We start from the raw sequence: 20,607 nt of genomic DNA on the forward strand, positions 1-20,607 counted from the left end.
CAAAAATCCCGTCTAACTCCCATTTTGATCAGTTGCAGATGTCGAAGAATCAATCGCAAAGGCGAAGCTCTTCACATCTCTGCTTTCATTGCAAATGCAATGAACTGTTCGCAAATGCAAACAATGATCTTCGGCAAATGCGAGCTTTTGGATTGCAATTGCGATCACTGTGTCCCCTGACCCACTTCGCAAATGCAAACTTGAGGTGCCCCAGCTACTCTTTGCAAATGCGATGAGTTGCTCGCAAATGCAAACCCATCAGAGGTCGCAAATGCGATTGTGAGGTTTGAGGCCTCCACCAAAAACTGAAGCACACCGGCAATGTTCTAACTCCAATTTTCACTCCGTAGCCTATCCGAAACTCACCCAAGCCCTCAAGGCTCTAAACCAACTATGCACACAGCTCTAAAAATATCATACGAACTTGTTCACGTGATCAAATCGCCAAAATAATGCCTAGAACTACAAATTGAACACCAAATCAAATGAAATCTTCAAGAAAACTTTGAAACTTCTATTTTCACAACTGGACATCCGAATCACATTAAACAAACTTGTTTTTACCAAATTTGACAGACAAGTCATAAATATAGTATTGGATCTATACCGAGTTCCGGAACCAAAACACGGACTCAATATCCAAAAAGTCAACCATTGGTCAAACATTTCAAATTCATTAAGCCTTTAACTTTCAAATTTTAAGAAAGTCTAATAACTCAGGCTAGGGACTTTCGAATTCGATTTCGAGTATACGCCCAAGTCCCAAATCGCGATACAAACCCACCGGGACAGTCAAAATAAGAATCGGGGTCCGTTTGCTCAAAACGTTGACCGAAGTCAACTCAAATGGATCTTAAGGCAAAAAAATTATATTTTCTCAATTTTTAACATGAAAGCTTCCCGGAAATACGTTCGGACTGTGCACACAAATCGAGAAGGGCTAAAATGAGATTTTTGAGGCTTCAAAGCATAGAACTAGATTCTAAAATATAAGATGACCTATCGGGTCATCACAAATATAAATTAAAACCTTCTAAGGATGCCTTGTGTTTTGAATACATGTATAAGTTTTCACGTACTTGTTTTCTATAACAATTAAGGCTTACGACTAATTAATTCTACTAATCAAACATTTTCCTTGTTACGTGGTATGCAATTATCGAATCAAGCAGAAATGCTTTAGTACTATCCGCTTGGACCTATTAAAATCTAACGTGTCTTTTCTTACCGTACTTCTTAATTCTTACTATTCGTAGTAGTACTAATAATACAATTTTTACTTTAAATTTCTCGGAAGCCCTTCTTGCTAATCTATGCCGTTTGTTTGGTACTCAAAATTAAGTCAGTGAGTGGAGACATATTTACTATCATCATACACATACAACAGCTAAAAATATAAACTTGAATTTTTATTCGAATATGAGGAACATATGAATAAAGTAATTAATCATTCTTAAACTCATGATTCGAAGTAACCATACAGATCAACAAACACAACGAAAAACTGAAAATATATGATAATTAAAAGTAAATACAATTATAAAATCACCAATATCACCATTTGATCATGCACATATTGCATAATTACATCCTCAAAAGTATTCTCTTTTCCCATAATAGCATTTCTTCAAGCAGACATAGCGACCTTTGGAGCTGCAGGTGCAAGTTCACGAGGATTCAAGAAAACTTTAAGCCCATTCTTCATGAACAAAGTTAGAGACATTTTCTGTTCAACTTTATGACCTGGAACCGGTAAAAGCCGGTATCGAAGCAATATGGCAGCAGCTACAGATTTCATCTGGAGATAAGCCAAATCTTTGCCTAAGCAAGTTCTCGGTCCACCATTAAATGCCACAAATTTATATCCATCCTTTGGCGGTTCGAACCGGTCTCCTCCGGTCGAGAGCCATCTTTCCGGTTTAAACTCCATGCAATCCTCTCCCCAAACCGTTTTCATTCTCCCCACAGAATAAATAGAATAAGTCACGGTCGAACCGGCTGGGACCCACGTGCCATCTGGCAAAACATCATCAGAAATGACATATTTGAAATCTTCAGGGACTGAAGGGTACAAACGTAAAGTTTCAGCTAAAGCTGCTTTGAGATAAATCAATTTATCAGCTTCATCAAAAACCAATGGCTCTTCAATCCATTTTTCACAATCTTCACCACGGCTTTCATTCAAAACAGTTGATATTTCTTCAATTATCTTATTTTCCACGTGGCGGTTGTTCATGACGTTCCAGAAGAACCAGCTCATAGCCACTGATGACGTGTCACGTCCAGCTAGGACAAAGTTTAGAGCAATGCGTTTTAGTACATCACTTGGGAAGGAGTTGCCGTTTACGTCCTTTTTCTTCATAAAACGTGACAATAAATCATCGGATGGACTTTCCTTACGTGATTCCAATGCCTCCGAAATGTAATTTTCAACAACTTGGAGGCTTTTTTGTAATCTTTTTTCAGCTCCAATGCCTAAAATTTTTTTCAATCTCCAGAGAAAATAAGGGTATAAAAGTCTTTGCATTGTGGCTTCAGTGGCTGAATCAAAAGCTATAGCAAATGGATTTTCAGGCATTTTAGGGGAAAGAGTTTCAGGGTCTTTACCAAAAGTAAGTCCGCAAATATTATCAAAAGTTAAACGTAGCAATAAATCTTGTAATTCGACTGGATTTTTCTCCTTAGCAGCTTTATCCAAAATTACCCATAAACGAGTTCTGATGGTCCGGTTCACCCACCGGTTCATGGCTTGTCGGAGTGTCCGGGTCGTGAATTCAAGAGCTGCGGTTTTCCTCTGCATGAGCCACGTGTCACCGTCGCTGTTGAATATACCTTGACCCAAGAGGTCATCGAATGCACTTTGCCATGTTGGCCCTTTGGGATAATTATCAAACCTACATGCAGGAAAATCAAGTAGCAAACAAATAAAGTACAAAAAAAAAAAAGCATAATGCTAGCTGCATATGAAGACATTTTTCCCTTAAATATGTATAATGCATCAACAAGCTAAGAATAACTACGCTTCAAACAAGTTGATATAGGCTAATATAAATTCTTAATTTCATTCCATTCAACTTCATCGTAGACCAATAATATATTTCTCAGTTCTAATTTATGTAAATCTGTTTGATTGAGAACAACATTTTGATAAAGAAATGAAGACTTTCGAAACTTGCAGTTCTAAACAAGTCATAATATTTGTGTGATTATAACTCTTTTAAAATTTATAGTATTAAATATGACATATTATTTGTATAGCTATAAAAACTTTTTATTAAGGGTAAACTGAAACTGATGAAGGATAAAATAAAAAATAAAAAGGTACCCGAAGTTCACAATAATTTTACTACATAAGTATTGTATAAATTTCTTACGGGACTAAAAGACCTAGAAAGAATAGGAAATAATACTTAAAAAAAATAAAATTAAACCTGGTTCGAAGGATGTGTTCGATATTCTTTGGGTGACATGTGACAGTATAGAAGCCTTGTTTCCAAGCAAGAAATGGTATGCAAATGGTGGACGTTTGATATGTAGCAGCTCCACCTGTGGAACGTAGGTTTTCAGAAATCCAGTCGTGGAATCTCCTTCTGTTCATGAAAGTATAGGGGAGGCTACCAACTAGTGGCCACACTTTTGGACCCGTGAGCCTCTGGGCTAGAAGCCAGAACCAGAGGAGATAAACTGTAGTTGCAGCTGCTATTCCAAAGTAAATTACTACAGGATCCATATGAATTGTTTATCTTTTCCCTACTTCTGTTTTGGTTTATGTGGATCGAGTAGAGAAAGAAAAATGAATTAATAGCTTCTCGATATAGTGAAGTAGTGGATGATTGGAAGAGAATGTGTTATGGGAATTAAAGGAAGGGCATAGGGTTTTTATATTTACGAAATGCATTAATTAGGGAAAGGTTTAGGAGAGAGTTGTTGAGAATTTTTTAGCCATGAAGAAAATGTCCTTATTCGGTTGATAGGAATGGTAATTCATTTTATTTGCATACGCAAGCCCGTATTGGTTTTTCGCCTTCATATGAGTGCACACGTCTCATGTGCGTTACAATTTTTTTATTCTTGCCCATGTACTTGTCTCTCACTCTAAGATAAGTAATAATCTTATTTAATTGTTCTTATTTCAAAATCTATCGACTTTTTATTGCAGTCATTGATCAAATACCAATATAATTTACTTTCTTCGGTAAATACATGACTAATTAAACTCCATGCATGATACTAATTAATATATCGAACATTCTTATTTTTCTTTCATTTGTCATCGCCTTACATATTCAAACCATGCATGAGGGTTTGAAATCTGTGTGCTTTTAATTAATGTTTAACCATGCAGTATTAATGTAACTAGAAGAGCTAAACAGGAACCCGTTACTTGAAGAACGGAGTATACATGAAACCAACTCTTATAAAATAGTAAAAGAAGGTACAAACATGACAAAAATTGGGAAGTGGTTGAGAATCGGTTTAGCTGTGTTGAGAAATAGGGCTTTGCTCCAAAAGCTAGAAAATGATTCTAGTATAATGATTCCACCGTAGATATTGGAAGGCTTGAATTAGAAGCTAAGTAGCTCAGAACGACACACCACGCACCTTTCTCCTTCGACTCCTGCTGACTATAGAGCAAATTTCGGCACATGCGTAGCATGTGGCGGAGGCAGGATTTTCTGCTAAGGGGTTCAAAAAAGAAGTTAAAAAGATTGTAGCTAGTGGGAATTGAATCAACGACATTACAAAGGTTTTGAACCCCCTTGATCACTAAACTGTGCTTTGATTTTGGATTGTGGCAAGAGGATTCAAAACATAATATATGGAGGTAAAACACAGATTTTGCTTTATATATACAGTGTAACTATTCGGCGAAGGAGTATGACGAACCCCCTTCCGCCCCTGATGCAAAGTCTTCTCAAGCAAGAAATGTTGAAACAGATAAACGCAACAAATTTTTATAGCATCAGTGTATTTTAAACCGATTATAATAGGTTATTGATTGCATTTTTATTAGACTATCAAATTATTAGGATTACTATTTTAACAATTACTGCTTATTATTGTATGTCTAAGGTGATATACGAAAATTGTAGGAAGTTATATTCGACTTAACAACATGTTCGTATAGATTATAGCCTCTTTACTTCCAACTTTTCCTGATTTAGCTCTTTCTTAGGAAAAGGTTCTTACATCTATAACAACCCTGACTTTTTGCAATTCTATAAAGGCATTAGCTGCAACTCATGGAATTAGAATGTCATATAATACAAAAATCACCATACAAGATGTTATGCTTATTAGAATAAATTATTTCAATAGCTAATGCTGTCACGTCAATATATTCGACGTAATAAGAAACATCTAATGCTGCAAATTGCTCCAGAACAGTTCATGCCAGATTGTTTTTAAAGTTCTCTTAGAATTTATGCAACTGCCTTATTTAAAAGAAAACCTTTTCCAACAAAGACACAAAGATACACCCATATTCCTAAAAGTGGATAACAAGAGGAAAACAAGTTAAATATAGAATTACTTGGTTCGTATAACATCATAAAATGAACTTGGTTGTTACCTTGATGCAGCAACAACAACAAAATCTACTACTATCAGTGGCGTATGCAGAATTTTCCGTAAGTGATGTCATATTTAAAGAAGGAAAAAAATTACTCTTTTTTTCAAATTAGTTGACACATTTTGCTTATCAAGAGTTAATTTAACTAAACTTTGAAGCTAAATTGTTGGTTAGAGCATCTGCTTAGTTAGCGGAGGTCTTGAGTTCTATTCTTAACAAAAATATTTTATTTTCCTGTATTTCTGTATTTTGCTTTAGTTGTACTCGTTGCGCGAACATATAATCCATACATGTGGTATCCTTTGTATACACCCATGTATACTGTCGATACAAGTTGTATCCTTTGTATACACCCTTGTATTTCGTCGTAGTTAAAATTGATACATATTGTATTCCTTGCACGAATGAATACAATTGCGCGAATGAATACAGCACAACGAATACAGTTGACAGAGGTTGTATTTATTGCGTGTTTGAATACAAGTTATACAAATTAATAATAATTAAATAGTAGCTACAAATGGTAATTAGGCAACTATAATTACTAGGCTCTAAACTATATTGGTTTATGAAAATTCTTCTTTCTTTTATTTGCCAAAATGGATGTCTTGCAGTTGATTGTCTTTTTTCCCCTAGAATTGTAAGTAACATGAGTAGATAATATTGACGAATAACAAGAAGGAAACAAGAACAACTTATCAAAAATATTGTGTCGTGGCAAGCCACTGCCTTGAAAGTGATTTTAGCCCGACTGGGCGCAAATCGTTGAGACCCATCGCTCCCTAAGGTTCCACAACACCTCCAAACACTTGCACTCGTGGCTGAAAGTTTGAAATTTGCACAACAAAATTGCCAAGAAATCGGTTGAAAAAGAAGAGAGCTGGAGGTGTTTTCTGTGTCCCATTATTCACAAATAAGACTGTCTTTTGTAGGCAAAGCTGTTAGACAGTTACAGATGAAGGAATTAATCCATAGCTGTTACAGAAATTAAAATGGAGCCGTTACAAAATTAACTACAACTATTACAAGAATTAAACACAGTTGTTACAAGAATTAAATCATGGTTGTTACAAAGTAATAAATTGGAAGTTACAAAATCCAATTCAAAGAGAATGAATTTTGGTAAGCATGTATTTGGACACTTTTCTGGTAAGCTCAAAAAATGAAAAACAATTTTAGCAAAATCATTTTTATATTAGGCCTCACATATATCTTGTGCGCAGGAGGGGCAAATCGACCCGTTTAGCCTTTAGGATCAATTTTTCATGTGCGCGAGACCATTCCCTTTTACTAGTTCTTTACAAGCCCAACAAAGATCAATTCGAAGGAGAAGAAAAATTCTTTTCACAACCAATGAGGGACACTTTGTCTTTCACAAAAGACAAAGAAGTAAAGAATTAAGAAAAAGGGACCACAAAGAAATCTTTAGCTTTGCATTATCACGTATAATAATACCAACAATCTCTCACTAATGCAAAGACAAAAATAGAATAAGAGCAATTCTGGACAAAAGAAGAAACATGTACTTAAATGTCAATATCTTTTGATTTGAATTGACACGTAGTAAAATAAGGCAACAACTAACATTCACAAAGTGAAGTAATCTTGAACTGAATGAGTATTAGTTGAGACCCCCACAACATATACTATATCCCTAATTTTATCCAAATTCTGCGATACTAACAAAGTGCTTTTATGGTCATGCACATACCTTGGATCTCATGAGTGCTCTAGAAAGACATCTAAAGTATCTCATAAAAGGCGACCGCACATTTACACTCACGTAGGTGACTTTATCAAGTCTATCTACACATAAACCACATTAAGTCTATGGAATCATTAAGAGCAAAATAAGCTTACCTTATAAAGCACTATCACATGCCATAGGGATAGAAAATATAGTGCATATTAAGGTCTCATATGGCTTCGTTTGACCACAAACAGGTATCCATCATACTTCCTCAATCTATGGGCTTTAGTCCCATCCCCCTCGGTATTTCAAGGATAACTCTCCTTGTCAAACCCTTGGTTAAAGGATCCGCTAAATTTCTTTTAGATCTTATATATTTCAAGGAAATAACACCATATTTCAACAAGTGTTTTACCGCACCATGCCTAATACGGATATGTCTTCTTTTTCCGCTGTACACACTATTTTTTGCAATTTCAATTGCCTCTTGTGAGTCACAATGTAGAGAAACTAGTGAATCTTGTCTTCTACATAAAGGCACGTCCGCCAATAAGTTTCTCAGCCACTCGGCTTCTTGCCCTGCCAATTCAAGAGCAATGAATTCAGACTCCATAGTAGATCGTGCTATTCAAGTCTGTTTTGAAGACTTCCATGAAAAGTAAACACATAGTCACTAGTAGATCTAACTTCATCATTGTCTGCAACACAGTTTGCATCACAAAATCTTTCTAAAACAACAGGAAGCTTATAACATGCAGACATCAATCCATAGTACCTCTCAAATACCTTAGCAAACGATGAAGAGCATTCCAGTGTTCACTAGTGAGGTTACGAGCATATCTACTCAATCTACTAACAGTCAGTGGTAGAGGCAGGATATCCGCGAAGGGGGTTCAAAAAGAAAAAAGTTTAAAAAAAATTGTAGCTAGTGGGAATTGAACCTATGACCTTACAAAGGTTTTGAATCCCCTTGACCACTAAGCTACACTTTTGGTCTGTGTTAAGGGGATTCAAAACTTAATATATAGAGGTAAAAAAACAAATTTCACCTTATATACACAGCGTAATTTTTCGGCGAAGGGGGTTCGGGTGAACCCCCTTTCGTCCCCCTAAATCCACCCCTGTTAACCGCATAAGCAATACCAGGTCGTGTATAATTCATGAGAAACATTACTCTACCAATTATCTTAGCATATTCTGTTTGAAAAATACTGGATTATTTATTCTTTCTCAAGTGTATGCTAAGATCATAAGGAGTTATCACATGTGCTACATCAAAACAATTAAACCTTTTCAATATTTTCTCAATATAATGAGACTGAGATAACGAAAAACCATTAGAAGTTCTTTTGATTTTAATTCCTAAAATCACATCTGCTTCTCCAGGATCTTTCATTTCAAATTTAGAAGACAAAAAGGTCTTAGTCTCATTAACAACATTCACATTAGGGCCAAAGATTAACATGTTATCCACATATAGACATATAATCACACAATCTGATCCTATCATCTTGAAATAAACACAAGTATCAGATGCATTAACAACAAAACTATTATCCACTAATGTGCTATTAAAATTTTCATACCATTACTTAAGTGCTTACTTTAGACCACATAGAGACTTTCTCAATTTGCATACTTTATTCTCCTGTCTTTGGATCACAAATCCCTCAGGTTGAGATATCTAGATCTCTTCCTCTAAATCACCATTTAGGAAAGCCGTTTTAATATCCATTTGATGTATCACAAAATTATGAATAGAGGCTAAAGAAACAAGAGTTCTAATAGTCGCTATATTATTCACATGAGAATAAGTGTCAAAGTAACTAATGCCTTTCTTTTGGTTAAAACTCTTAATAACAAGTCTAGCCTTATATTTCTCAATTGTGCCATCAGGTCTCATTTTCTTCTTAAATATCCACTTGCTACTTATGAGTTTACAACCTTTAGGCAAATCAGACAAGTTCCAAGTGTGATTAGAAACTATATCTCACGCACAGGGGGGAGGGGCAAATCGACCCGTTTTGCCTTTAGGACCAATTTCTCGTGTACACGAGACCACTCCCTTTTACTAGCTTTTTACAAACCCAACAAAGAGCAATTCAATATAAGGAGAAGGAAAAGACTTTCCACAACTAATGAGGGACACTTTGTCTTTCACTAAAGACAAACAAGTAAAGAAGAAAAAGGGACCACAAAGAATTCTTTGGCTTTGCATTATCATCGTATAATAATACCAACATAAATTACTCAATAGCCACCGTATTTTCTTTGCCTAGGAAAATTGTGCTTGTGGTTTTGTTAACTATTTCGACAGCATTATGAGGTTGCACTTTTAGCAAACCTGTTGTCTTCTAAGTTTTCATATTATTCTTAATTTTCAGAAGCTGATATAATATTACAAAATACAATCTATGGACGAATGGATAAAACATTTATTCATACAAGTCCAATTGCTTAAGGCATTACTTACAATTCATTTAAGCTCCTCAACAAAAAACTCAGTAATCATCATGTTATTTTTTTTATCACATAAGGCATTACTTTGTCTTATCGGATAAATCAATAACCGTACCAAAGCATTTGTTTACCCGTAAAAAATTATAGTTAAATTTTTATCATAATTTATAGATACGTAAATTAAATTGCTCAAAAAAATATGAAATAATAAAAGCAAAAGTGAATAAATTAAGAGTAAACGAGCTTGAGCCTTGAATTAAGCTTCCCTGAAAGCAAGACCAATATTAATAACAAAGTACTTAACAAAATAATGTTAACAGAATAAGAGAGTAATACTAGCCTCTTTTTATGCCAATATTTTGTGTCCTTCAATAGGTACAGATTTCTCTATTTATAACTAATTTTGGGGAGACAAGATCCATAAATCAAGCGTCCCTCCGGTAATATTTTCGGAACTCATACAACATCGATTACATGCTTGGATCTAGTGTCAAATTTTTACTGAATCATCTCCTACGTGTCTTTGCTACCACGTGTTCACTTGACAAACATGCACCTATCATTTGTTAATTTACCCTATATAGATAGTCCCCCTACTTTCCGGTGACTCAACTTGATGTGATTGGGAAGTAGATAAGACTTTTTTTCTTGGAAAAAAAGTTTTTGAACGGTTTCTGACACTTGAAAGGACGCACGTCTCTTTGCATTGAATGAGCCGAACACGTGTTGTCCCGTAATTCAACAAGTATTTTCGCCAATTACCTATGTAATGATGGCCTTGCATTATACCGCCTATAAACTTCATCTTTCACTTTTAGCAAATTTCTTCTTCGGGTTTTCCTAAAGCTTTCCTGCAACTCTCTTTTCCTCAACAAAACTTACAAATTCATACTTTCTATCATGATATCTTCTATTATTTATTCCTCCAGTTACACATGGACTGCTATCGGTGGCGGCCTATCCAAGAAGAATAAGTCTAAGAAACCTGATATCGGACCTCCCTCTATAAGCACCATCATACCTTCTTATTTGTCTTGCGGAAATGATCTCTACATTTAGAAGGAATCTTCTGACCCTGATAACAACATAAATAGGGATGTTGGTGAATATCCCTCTTCTATTCGCCCGACCAGTATTCCCGTCGTAAAAGAGGATTATGACTGAAGAATATTGAAGTTTTATCCCCCGGTGAAGCGGAAATGATCACATTCAGTAAACCAGGGTATATGTACGTTCACACATACCCTTTCACTTTAAAACTTGGGAAGGAAAAAGATCTAATAATCTTAGAGTTTTGCCGAAACTACCGTGTTTGTCTGGCTCAAGTAGGATGGGTAATATGGCACATGGTGGTTTGCCTTCGATTCCTGTATTCCTGGGCTCAGGAAACCCTTACTCGTACTCATATGATCAACCTCTACGCCCCTAAGATTTTCCACAGAGGCGTGATCAAACATAGCAAATGTGGTCATTATGCCATCTTCACCAGGATAGATAACAACGATCGTGGTTTTGATGGAGAGGTTTTGTCACGACCCAAACCTATGGGCCGCAACGGGCACCTGGTACCTTACTCAACCAATTACCAACATAACATATATTTCTTATCATACTCTTATTGGCAAATGGGCCAAACAGGTCGTCATGGGCTAACCATAATAAACACAGGGGAATACTCAATATAGAACGACCCAACATGATATAAAAACTTTTACATGTGACATACGGGCCTATAAGGCAAAAATAATCACTCATACACTGAACATAGGCCGACGAGGCCATACAGTCTTTCATATACATGATATATTTCTACAAGTCTCTAAGAGTACATAAACGTCATAAGGCTGGGATAGGGCCCCGACATACCAATCAATACATGTCTAAATCATACTAACCAAATGAGCAACTCTGGAGCAAATAGAGCACACCAACATCTTCCGTTGAGCTAACATCCTACTTGGAGGACTCTCACCTATCTATCGAGACCTGTGGGCATGAAATGCAACGTCCCTGTGAAAAAGGAACGTCAATACAAATAATGTACCGAGTATGTAAGGAATGAAAATCAGTAAACAATAGACATGAGAGAAAAATGAAGTCAAAGACTCAACATGTATATCTGAATAGCTCTGTGAATCATTTAATATTATAATGTCATGCATATGCGTATAAATATCATACCATGCATGGGTATATACATTTATAATATCATCAAGCCTTTGAGGACATCCCATCATATCATCTCGGCCATTGTGGACAAATTATCAACGTATACCAGCTGATTAAGTGGTGGTGCGTATATAACGTCGTAACCTTTTTCCCATATCCCATATGCATATAATATAAATATATATGAGTATATAACGTCATCTGGTCATGGGTCAATGTACATGTATAAATAAATGCAATGCATGAGAAAGTACGTCAATAAAATCTTTCGGAGTGTCATAAGACCATTATGCCATTGATTAATATCATGAAATAACCTTTATCAACTTATGTATTTTCTAAGACCCATGAACAGATAATAGAATAATATGACACATGGGGAATCAAGAACATAAGCATCTCTAGTATTTCTATGAATAGAGTCATTTATGGAAAGTGTGTAAATTGCTCGTTTCATTTTTGTCGTATAGATCATGATACAAAAAAGGGATAGCCTTAACATACCTGAGATGATTCTCTTGACAATCTCTCTACACACGTTAATTTTGATAAAACACGTGACAACAAGATCGGAGTAGAGAAAAATTCGTATGATATTCTTGAAGAAGATTGCACCGTACTCCCTTAGATCGCAAAATCCCGTTGCTATTACCTTATGAAATCTCATATGAAATTTTGTAGCAAATTCCATATAATCACTTTGTGAATTTGATCATAATTTGGTAAGATGCTTACTGAAGCAACAACGTTAGAGTCTTAAGGCTTTTTGTGAATTCCATATCTTTGCAAATCTTGAATTTAAGAAGCCATTTTTCAATTATCTCTTTAAAGAGTGCCACCTTGCAAAGTTGTTCAAGAGTCACTTAATGACTCATGTATGTGGCTGCCACATTAATATCTTAGTCTTTATCCAAAGACTTTAATTCATCATCCATTAATTATTAATTAACTTGGTAATCCCCCATTGGTTTAATAATTAACCAACTACACACATAATTAAGAATTATCTCAAATTACTTAAAGTACTACTTACTTTTAACATACCTTATACGCCTTACTATCATGGTCATGTGGTACCTTGTATGTCACTAGTCCATAAATACTGGGTATTTTAGCTCAGGCCGTATTGTATCTCAACATGTCAAACTTTGACAAAAATTCATTTTCTTTGGTTTGCTTACCCTCTTATCTTCACGAATTTACTCATCACTTGTTTAAAATAGCATAATGCTTATAATCTCAAAATAATCTCATACCCGAACTTACGTGATTAGCTTACGACGAAACTTTGACGTACGAAAATACAGAATATAATATCTCATTTCCGAGCTTATATCAATTTACTTATTGCGTACTTCCTCGTACGAAAACATGGGGTGTAACACGTTTGTTGTTGTCTCTCTCGGAGAAAAATGGATGGTCTCTCTGCGAAATGTTTAATCAACAACATGCACCTTGCTCCTCAGGTACCATCGCATCCTTCTTTTTTTCCTTTTTTCTTGCGAACCTACACCTTTGGCAACTCTAATATTTGACTTTATATGGTTAACCTCATTGCCTACGAGGGATTATAGAGGTTGATCCAGGATAAAGAGGCACTTGCTGCTGAATGGGATCAAATCGTTGCTGAATGGGATCAACTTATGGAAGCAAGGCTTGCTTAGATGGGTGAACTCGAAGCCCTTTTAGGAGCAAACAAATCAAAATAAAAGGTCCCATAGCCAGGAGGCCACTCATTTGCTTGCTGAACTTGCTGAGTTGAAGGCCAAGTAGGCTGTACTACAGTATCTGTGATTTTGGCATGAGAACGCGAGTCTGCTTCCATGGAAAAGATAAACAAGCTGGAATAAAACTTACGTTCCAAAACCGAGGAAGCTACTGCGGCTGAGGAGAAGAGAGCAAGAATGGAGGAAAGCTTCAAAAGGGTCATAGAGAAAAATCACGAACATACGAGGACCAATACTGACCTTTCTCAGACTTATGATATCTTTAAGGTTGATAATGACTGGTTGTAGTCGAAAATCCAAAGACTCCAAGCCAAACTCCTATATTAAGAAGATTCTTTCTTGCTTGAGAAAACTCATGCAGTTTATCACATGAGAAGGAAAACTTTGGAGGATGCCAAAGAAGATATTTTTAAATATAGATGATTGCATCACTAAAGACCTTAATTTGGAGACAACTGCCTTCGAGAACATTCTTTCCTAGCCCACTGCTTCAAGATCCTTGAGCACTTGCTCTGAGTCCTCGAAAACTGCGGAAGAAGTTGAAAATAAAGAAGAAGATAAGAATGATGATGCTGGACTAGATGTTGAGCAACCTTCATCTTCAAAATATGCAACAAAGACTTCTTTCCCTTTAGACTCTACTGATAAAGCAGACTAATGTATTTTTTTCTTTTGTAATTACCCTGGAGTCTCTAGTGTGTCCATAATTTTTCGAAATAAAATATACTCTTTTTACTTAACTTCTGTGCAAAAGATATCTTTTTGTTTTTCTATTGATAAAGTCCAAAAAAATTCTCATCCAATTAAATTTAGTACCAGGCATTCATACTTCCAAGTTTTACCCTTTAATTTGAAGGTTTCATAAGAATGGGCACTTATCTTTATGGTGCTCTTGAAGAGGACGTCTACTATTCATTCCGGCACTTACATTCGAAGTTTTAAGTAACATTCAAATGAAAAAAAATACAAAGTCATATCATTAGGACAAGAAATAAGATAAAAACAAAAGGTCTCTTATTATTCCTTCTATTTCAAAAGTACATTTACATAAGCCAAAAAAATTATACATTCACTTAAGTAAACAAAGCTGCCAATACATGTGGATCATTTGTACAACTTATTTCTACGGAGCTAGTCACACAGTCCCTGATCCTGACTTGAGGTCTTTCATAGCAACTGAACTTTTTAACTTCAAGAGATAGTCCCTTGTTCTAGCAATCCTTAGTTCCACTAACATTTTTAGTGCTCTATTATACAATAGTTTCCCTCCCCAGTGTTCAGATGCAAAGTATGAGAATTCGGATACTGGAGTTTTTGTTGTTATCGACGATCCTTCATTGGAGTACATTTTATGTTGTGGCCTTATTAAAGACCTTTCCAGAAAACCCATTTGGGACAAAAATTGGATGAAGGAAAAAATAATGCAGTGCATACTTTCAGTATCATCAAGGATCTTGAACAGTAATACCTATTGAGGTGAGTCACGTTCCAGTTGCTTGGTAATTTTTCTCCGTCATAATTTTCCATTTAATATGAACCTTTACCAGTTATTGCTGAAATCCGGTAAGGTCCTTCCCAGGTTGGTCCCAACTTTCCAGCATTAACTTCCCGAGTGTTATGAATTACCTTCGCAAAACCAAATCTTCGATTTTGAAAAAGCAAAGATTTGCTCTGTCGTTGTAATACCTTTCCATCCTTTGCTTTTGTGCAACCATTCTTACAAAAGCTAAGTTTCGGTACTCCTCAAGTAAGTCCAACTTAATCAACATTGCTTTATCATTCTTCTGCACGTTTGCTCGGGAATACCTCATGGTCAATTCCCCAATCTCAACCGGAATCAAAGCTTCAGTCACTTACACAAGGGAAAACAACATTTCTCTTGTTCTTGATTTTGCTGTTGTTCGATACGCCTACAATACTAACGACAACTCTTCTGGCCATCTGCTTTTAGCACCCTTTAATTTCTTTTTGAAGTTCTGAATTATCACCTTGTTAGTTGATTCCGCTTGGCCGTTATCACTTAGGTGGTATGGGGAGGACGTGATCCTTTTGATATTCAATCCTTCTAGGAATTTTACAATCTTGGAACCTACAAACTGTGTCCCATTGTCACAAGCAATTTTTTTTGGTACTCCAAACCGGAAAATGATATGAGCCCAAATGAAATCAGTCACTTCTCGTTATCCAATCTTCTTGAAAGAACTTGCTTCAACCCACTTAGTAAATAATCATTCAAGACTAAAAGAAATTTTACCTGCCTAGGCCCTTGAGGCAAAGGACCGACTATATCCATCCCCCATTTTATGAATGGCCATAGTGACACCACTGAATGCAAAAGCTCTGTCAGCTGATGCACCAATTGAGCATGACGTTGGCACTTATCATATTTTTGTACAAACGCCTTTGCATCTTGCTCCATCCGGGGCAAATAATAATTGACCCTCATTAATTTGAGAATCAATGAATCTGCACCGGAGTGATTTCCACAAACCCCTTCGCAACTTCCTCTTCATATAATCAACTTCTAATGGTCCTAAACACCGAGCCAATGAACCCTAGAAAGACCTTCGGTATAATTGTCCATTAGCAAGACAATACCGGGCAACTTTTGTTCGTAATGCTCGTTAGGCTTTAGAATCATCAGGAAGTTTTCCCTGCCTTAAATATTCTATAAACTTGTTTCTCCAATTCAAAATTAGGTTAGTTGAGTTAACGTCACAGTAACTATCCACGTCTAGGATTCAATAAAATAGTTGAATAATTTCACGAGAATCATCTCCTTTCATTTTCGTGGACAAACCTAAGTTGGCCAACGTCTCTGCTTCCATATTCTCTTCTCTTGGAATATGGATCATTGACCATTCCCTGAACCGGGAGAGTAAAACTTGAACTTTATTCAAGTACTGTGGCATGCGCTCTTCTTTGGCATTAAAGATTCCATATATATGATTTACCACTACTTGGGTATCGCACTTAACTTTGATCACCTTGGAGCCTAGTCCGGGGGCTAATGCAAGTCCTGCAACCATAGCCTCAAATTTGACTTCATTTTTAGTCAATGAAAAAGTTCTAATAGCCTATCTCAGAGTTTCTCCTGATGGAGTAATTAACACTATTCCAAGACCAGAACCCCTTACGTTGGAGGCATCATTCATAAAAAGGTCCATACACCAAAACTAGTTCCCGATATCAGAACTGCTATTTTTGTATCTAAAGGCATCATTCCCAACTGAAATTAGCCACAAAGTCGGCCATAACATGTGACTTAATTGCAGTTTGAAGTTTATATTTAATATCAAATTTGCTAATTTCAACTGCCCATTTAGCCAAACAACCTGATAATTCAGGTTTATGAAGCACATTCCTCAAAGGAATAGTCACATATTGGTTGTTTTGTGGCATTGAAAGTAAGGTCTATGCTTACAAAGGCGACTACGAGAGCTTGAGCCAACTTTTCTAGGTGCGGATAATGTGTTTTCACACCTGACAGTATTTTTCTTACATAATATATAGGGAATTATGTACCTTCTTCCTCCTGGACTAGAACTGTGCTCACTGCAACTTCTGATACCGCTAAATAAATCAAAAATGGCTCACCCTCCTTCGATTTAGACATTAAAGGAGGACTGAACAAATACCTCTTCAAGTATTTCAACGCTTGGTGTCACTCCGGAGTCCACAGAAGTCATTCTTCTTCTTTAATAGTGAAAATAAATGGTGACATATCTCCGAAGACCTTGATATGAATTTGTTAAGGGCTGCCAATTTACCGATCAACCCTTACACCTCCTTTACAATTTTCAGTTGGTCAGGAATACCTTTTATAGCCTTAATATTGTGGGGATTTACTTCAATTCCTTTTTGAAAACCAATAAGCCAAGAAATTTCCTATATCCAACTCTAAAAGCACAGTTATGTGGATTGAGATTCATGTTGTACTTCCTCAAGATGTCGAATGTTTCTTGAAGATGGGTCAAATGGTCCCCCGTTCTGAGAGACTTAACCAACATTTTGTCAATATAAACTTTCATGGTTTTAATAATTTGATGTTCAAACATCTTATTGACGAGCCTATGATAAGTGGCTCCGGCATTTTTGATCCCCAAAAGGCATCACATTGTAACAATATGTACCAAAATTTGTAATAAATGAAGTTTTTTCTTGATACTCTGGGAGCATCCTGATTTGGTTATACCCAGAGTATGTATCAAGGAAACTCATAAGCTCATGCCCAGCTTTCGCATCGATCATTTGATCAATGTTTGACAATGGAAAAGAATCCTTAGAGCAAGCCTTTTTTAAATCTTTATAATCTATACATATTCTAAAATTATTATTCTTTTTGGGTACAACCACTATATTAGCTAACCAATCAGGATAACTTGCTTCACGAGTTGAACCTATATTTAGTAACTTGGTTACCTCTTCTATTACAAACCTATTCCAAACCTTGGCAATCAACCAGTTCTTCTGCTTTATCGGAAGAAATTGGGGTCCAACTTAGCTTGTGGATAGCCACTTCTAGTGGAATACCTGTCATACTTGAATGAGATCATGCAAAATAATCAATGTTAGTTTTAGGAAATTTAATAATTCTGAGCCTTAGTTCGGGGCTCAACCTCGCCAAGTAAGCCTTAATTTCCGGGAATTTTGTGAACAAAGAGTTTTGTTCAAGCTATTTTGTGGTCAACTTCATTGCATTTGTTTCTTGTGATTTGGGCACCTGGTAAATATCCAGTGTCTCTTCCTCTCCATCATCTTCTACTGATACTAGAAGGGTTGTTGACCCTGATTCCTGTAGTTGTTATTTGATGATTCCCTCCACCTTGTTGCTAGATAAGATGATGACATTCATTTCCCTAGCAGCATGTTAATCACCTCTAATCAGCTTAATCCCATCCGGTGTAGGGAACTTCAGCAACCGATGGTAATTTGATGGCACAATCTTCATTTCATGAATCCATGGTCTACCAAAAATCATATTGTAGCCCGTATCACCATCCACAACTTCGAACAAAGTGGATTTCATCTACCCTTTGGCATATGTAGGTAGCACGATCTCTCCCTAGGTTGTTACACTTATTAGGTTGAATCCAGCCAGAAGCTTTATTGTCGAAACTATGTTTTTAACCGGCTTTGCTTGTGATGATATTGGTTGAACTACATGGGTCAACCAGCACATGTTTTATTTTAAAATCTAAAACATTTAAAGATAATACTATAGCATCATTGTGCAATAAAATAAGGGCATCCGCATCTTCCTCCATGAAGGTAATTTCATTATCTTCTGATGCTTCCTGAATTCTCTTCCCATGAGTGACTAATATTATTGTCTTTTTAGCAACCAAAAACGACCCCCTATTTACTTCAACCCCACCAAAATTCTTGTTAATCGTTAGGCGGCGAGACCCTATGGCTGCTTTTGCTCGTTCCGTTCCATCTCGACTTCTACCATAGTTATTTTTTGCCCGATCACTCAAAAATTCTCTAAGATGATCATTTTTCAACAACGTAGCTACCTCTTCATGAAGGTGTCGGTATTCCCAATTCTATGACCATGTGTACCGTGGAACTCGCACCATAAATTAGGATCTCTTTGATTGGGTCTAATCGAATTGGTTTCGAGAACCTTGCTTCCTTGATGTAACCAAATCTTGTAAAGTGATATTAATATTATAATCAAACGGCTAGGGATATCTTGAATCTCGAGATCATGATGACTCTTTTTCCAGCAAAGCCCTGGTATTCCGACCACGATCAGTCCTTCTGTCCCATCTGAACATTTTTTATGACTAAAAGCTTTTATCTCCACGCCCATCAGACCTTTCGTTTGGTATATAAGGTTGTAAATCATTTTGGGAGGATCTGTGGTCTGCATCAGAATTATTTTTGACCTTTTCTTGATATCGATCGCGATTACAACCCTGGGATAATACCGAAGAACTCAACTGATCATCTTCGATTCTAATCTTTGATTCATTACGATTATGGACATCAGCCCATGTGGTTGCCTGAAATTCCAATAAGCTTTCCTTTAACTTCCTCGAGGCATATGAGCATAAAGGATTGAGTCCTTTGGTGAAATTCTCATCTCCCCATTTATCTGGTACTGCCGACAAAAACATCCTCCTTGGAACCAAATCACAAAATCTCGTAGCAACTCTGATTCTCCTTGAGCGATTCTAAATATATTTGCCTTCCTGGATTGGGCTTTCTTTACTCCAACATGAGCTTTGATGAAAGAATATGCAAGCATTTCAAAAGATCAATTGAATATTCAGGTAAGAGTGAATACCAAGTTAGAGCTCCCTTTTTGTTAAGATTTCGCCAAATTCCTTTAGCAAAATAGATTCAATCTCATGATGAGCCAAATCATTTCCCTTTACAATCGTAGTATAAGTTGTGATGTCCTCCTGCGGATCCGAAGTTCTATCGTATTGGAATATTCGGCACTTGAACCTCTTTGGAATCAACTCCGGGGCAACATTTGGTTTGAACAGCAAATGAGTATACTTCTTCGAATTCGGGCCCTTCAATACCGGAGGTGCCCCAGTGATCTAATCTATTCGTGCGTGGAAATATTTAGCATTTTGATTCATTAGATCATTCATTTCCTTGATGAACGGCATGAGCTCGATTTTGAAAGGATCATATGCGTTGTTATCATTCCCGAATCCACTGCCTGCACAACATACTTGATTATCATTAGATCTGAACTCCCCCCTTGAAGTGATGTTACTGGCTCTTTGTGTTGTTTGATTTGTAGGAACGTTATGAGGGGCTTAAAATCCTCCATTAGAATTATTTAAGGCAACCGATAGTTCCTGTTGGAGCTCAGCTATTATCTGGTCCTATCTTGAGAGATGATTCATGATTTTCCTTTGATGTGCTCTCAAAAATTTTTACCATCTCGAAAATAGGTTCATCATTCATACCATCATGGTAAGACTCCTCGCATGTCGAGTATTTCGTTCTTTTTGGACCGGAGT

The 20,607-nt window shown here is 36.4% G+C and overlaps 1 protein-coding gene across 1 annotated transcript; it reads right to left on the reverse strand.

Moving 5' to 3' along the window:
• Nucleotides 1-1,388: 1,388 nt before the first annotated feature.
• Nucleotides 1,389-3,842, reverse strand: LOC107793147 (cytochrome P450 86A1-like). The gene is made up of 2 exons (XM_016615433.2): nt 3,432-3,842; nt 1,389-2,894 (listed from the first exon to the last, which is right to left on the reverse strand). Exons 1-2 carry the CDS (start codon nt 3,728-3,730, stop codon nt 1,628-1,630), a joined length of 1,566 nt encoding a protein of 521 aa, XP_016470919.1. The 5' UTR covers nt 3,731-3,842; the 3' UTR covers nt 1,389-1,627.
• Nucleotides 3,843-20,607: the final 16,765 nt, after the last annotated feature.

The sequence above is a fragment of the Nicotiana tabacum genome, chromosome 8 (assembly GCF_000715075.1).
Source record: "Nicotiana tabacum cultivar K326 chromosome 8, ASM71507v2, whole genome shotgun sequence".
Classification (NCBI taxonomy): Eukaryota; Viridiplantae; Streptophyta; class Magnoliopsida; order Solanales; family Solanaceae; genus Nicotiana; species Nicotiana tabacum.

Excerpts from the sequence above, each read along its gene's own strand:
- LOC107793147 (XM_016615433.2), bottom strand. The coding sequence starts at position 3,730 with ATGGATCCTGTAGTAATTTACTTTGGAATAGCAGCTGCAACTACAGTT. Across the intron at positions 2,895-3,431 it reads GAACACATCCTTCGAACCAG|GTTTGATAATTATCCCAAAG; the intron begins GTTTAATTTTAT and ends TCCTGCATGTAG.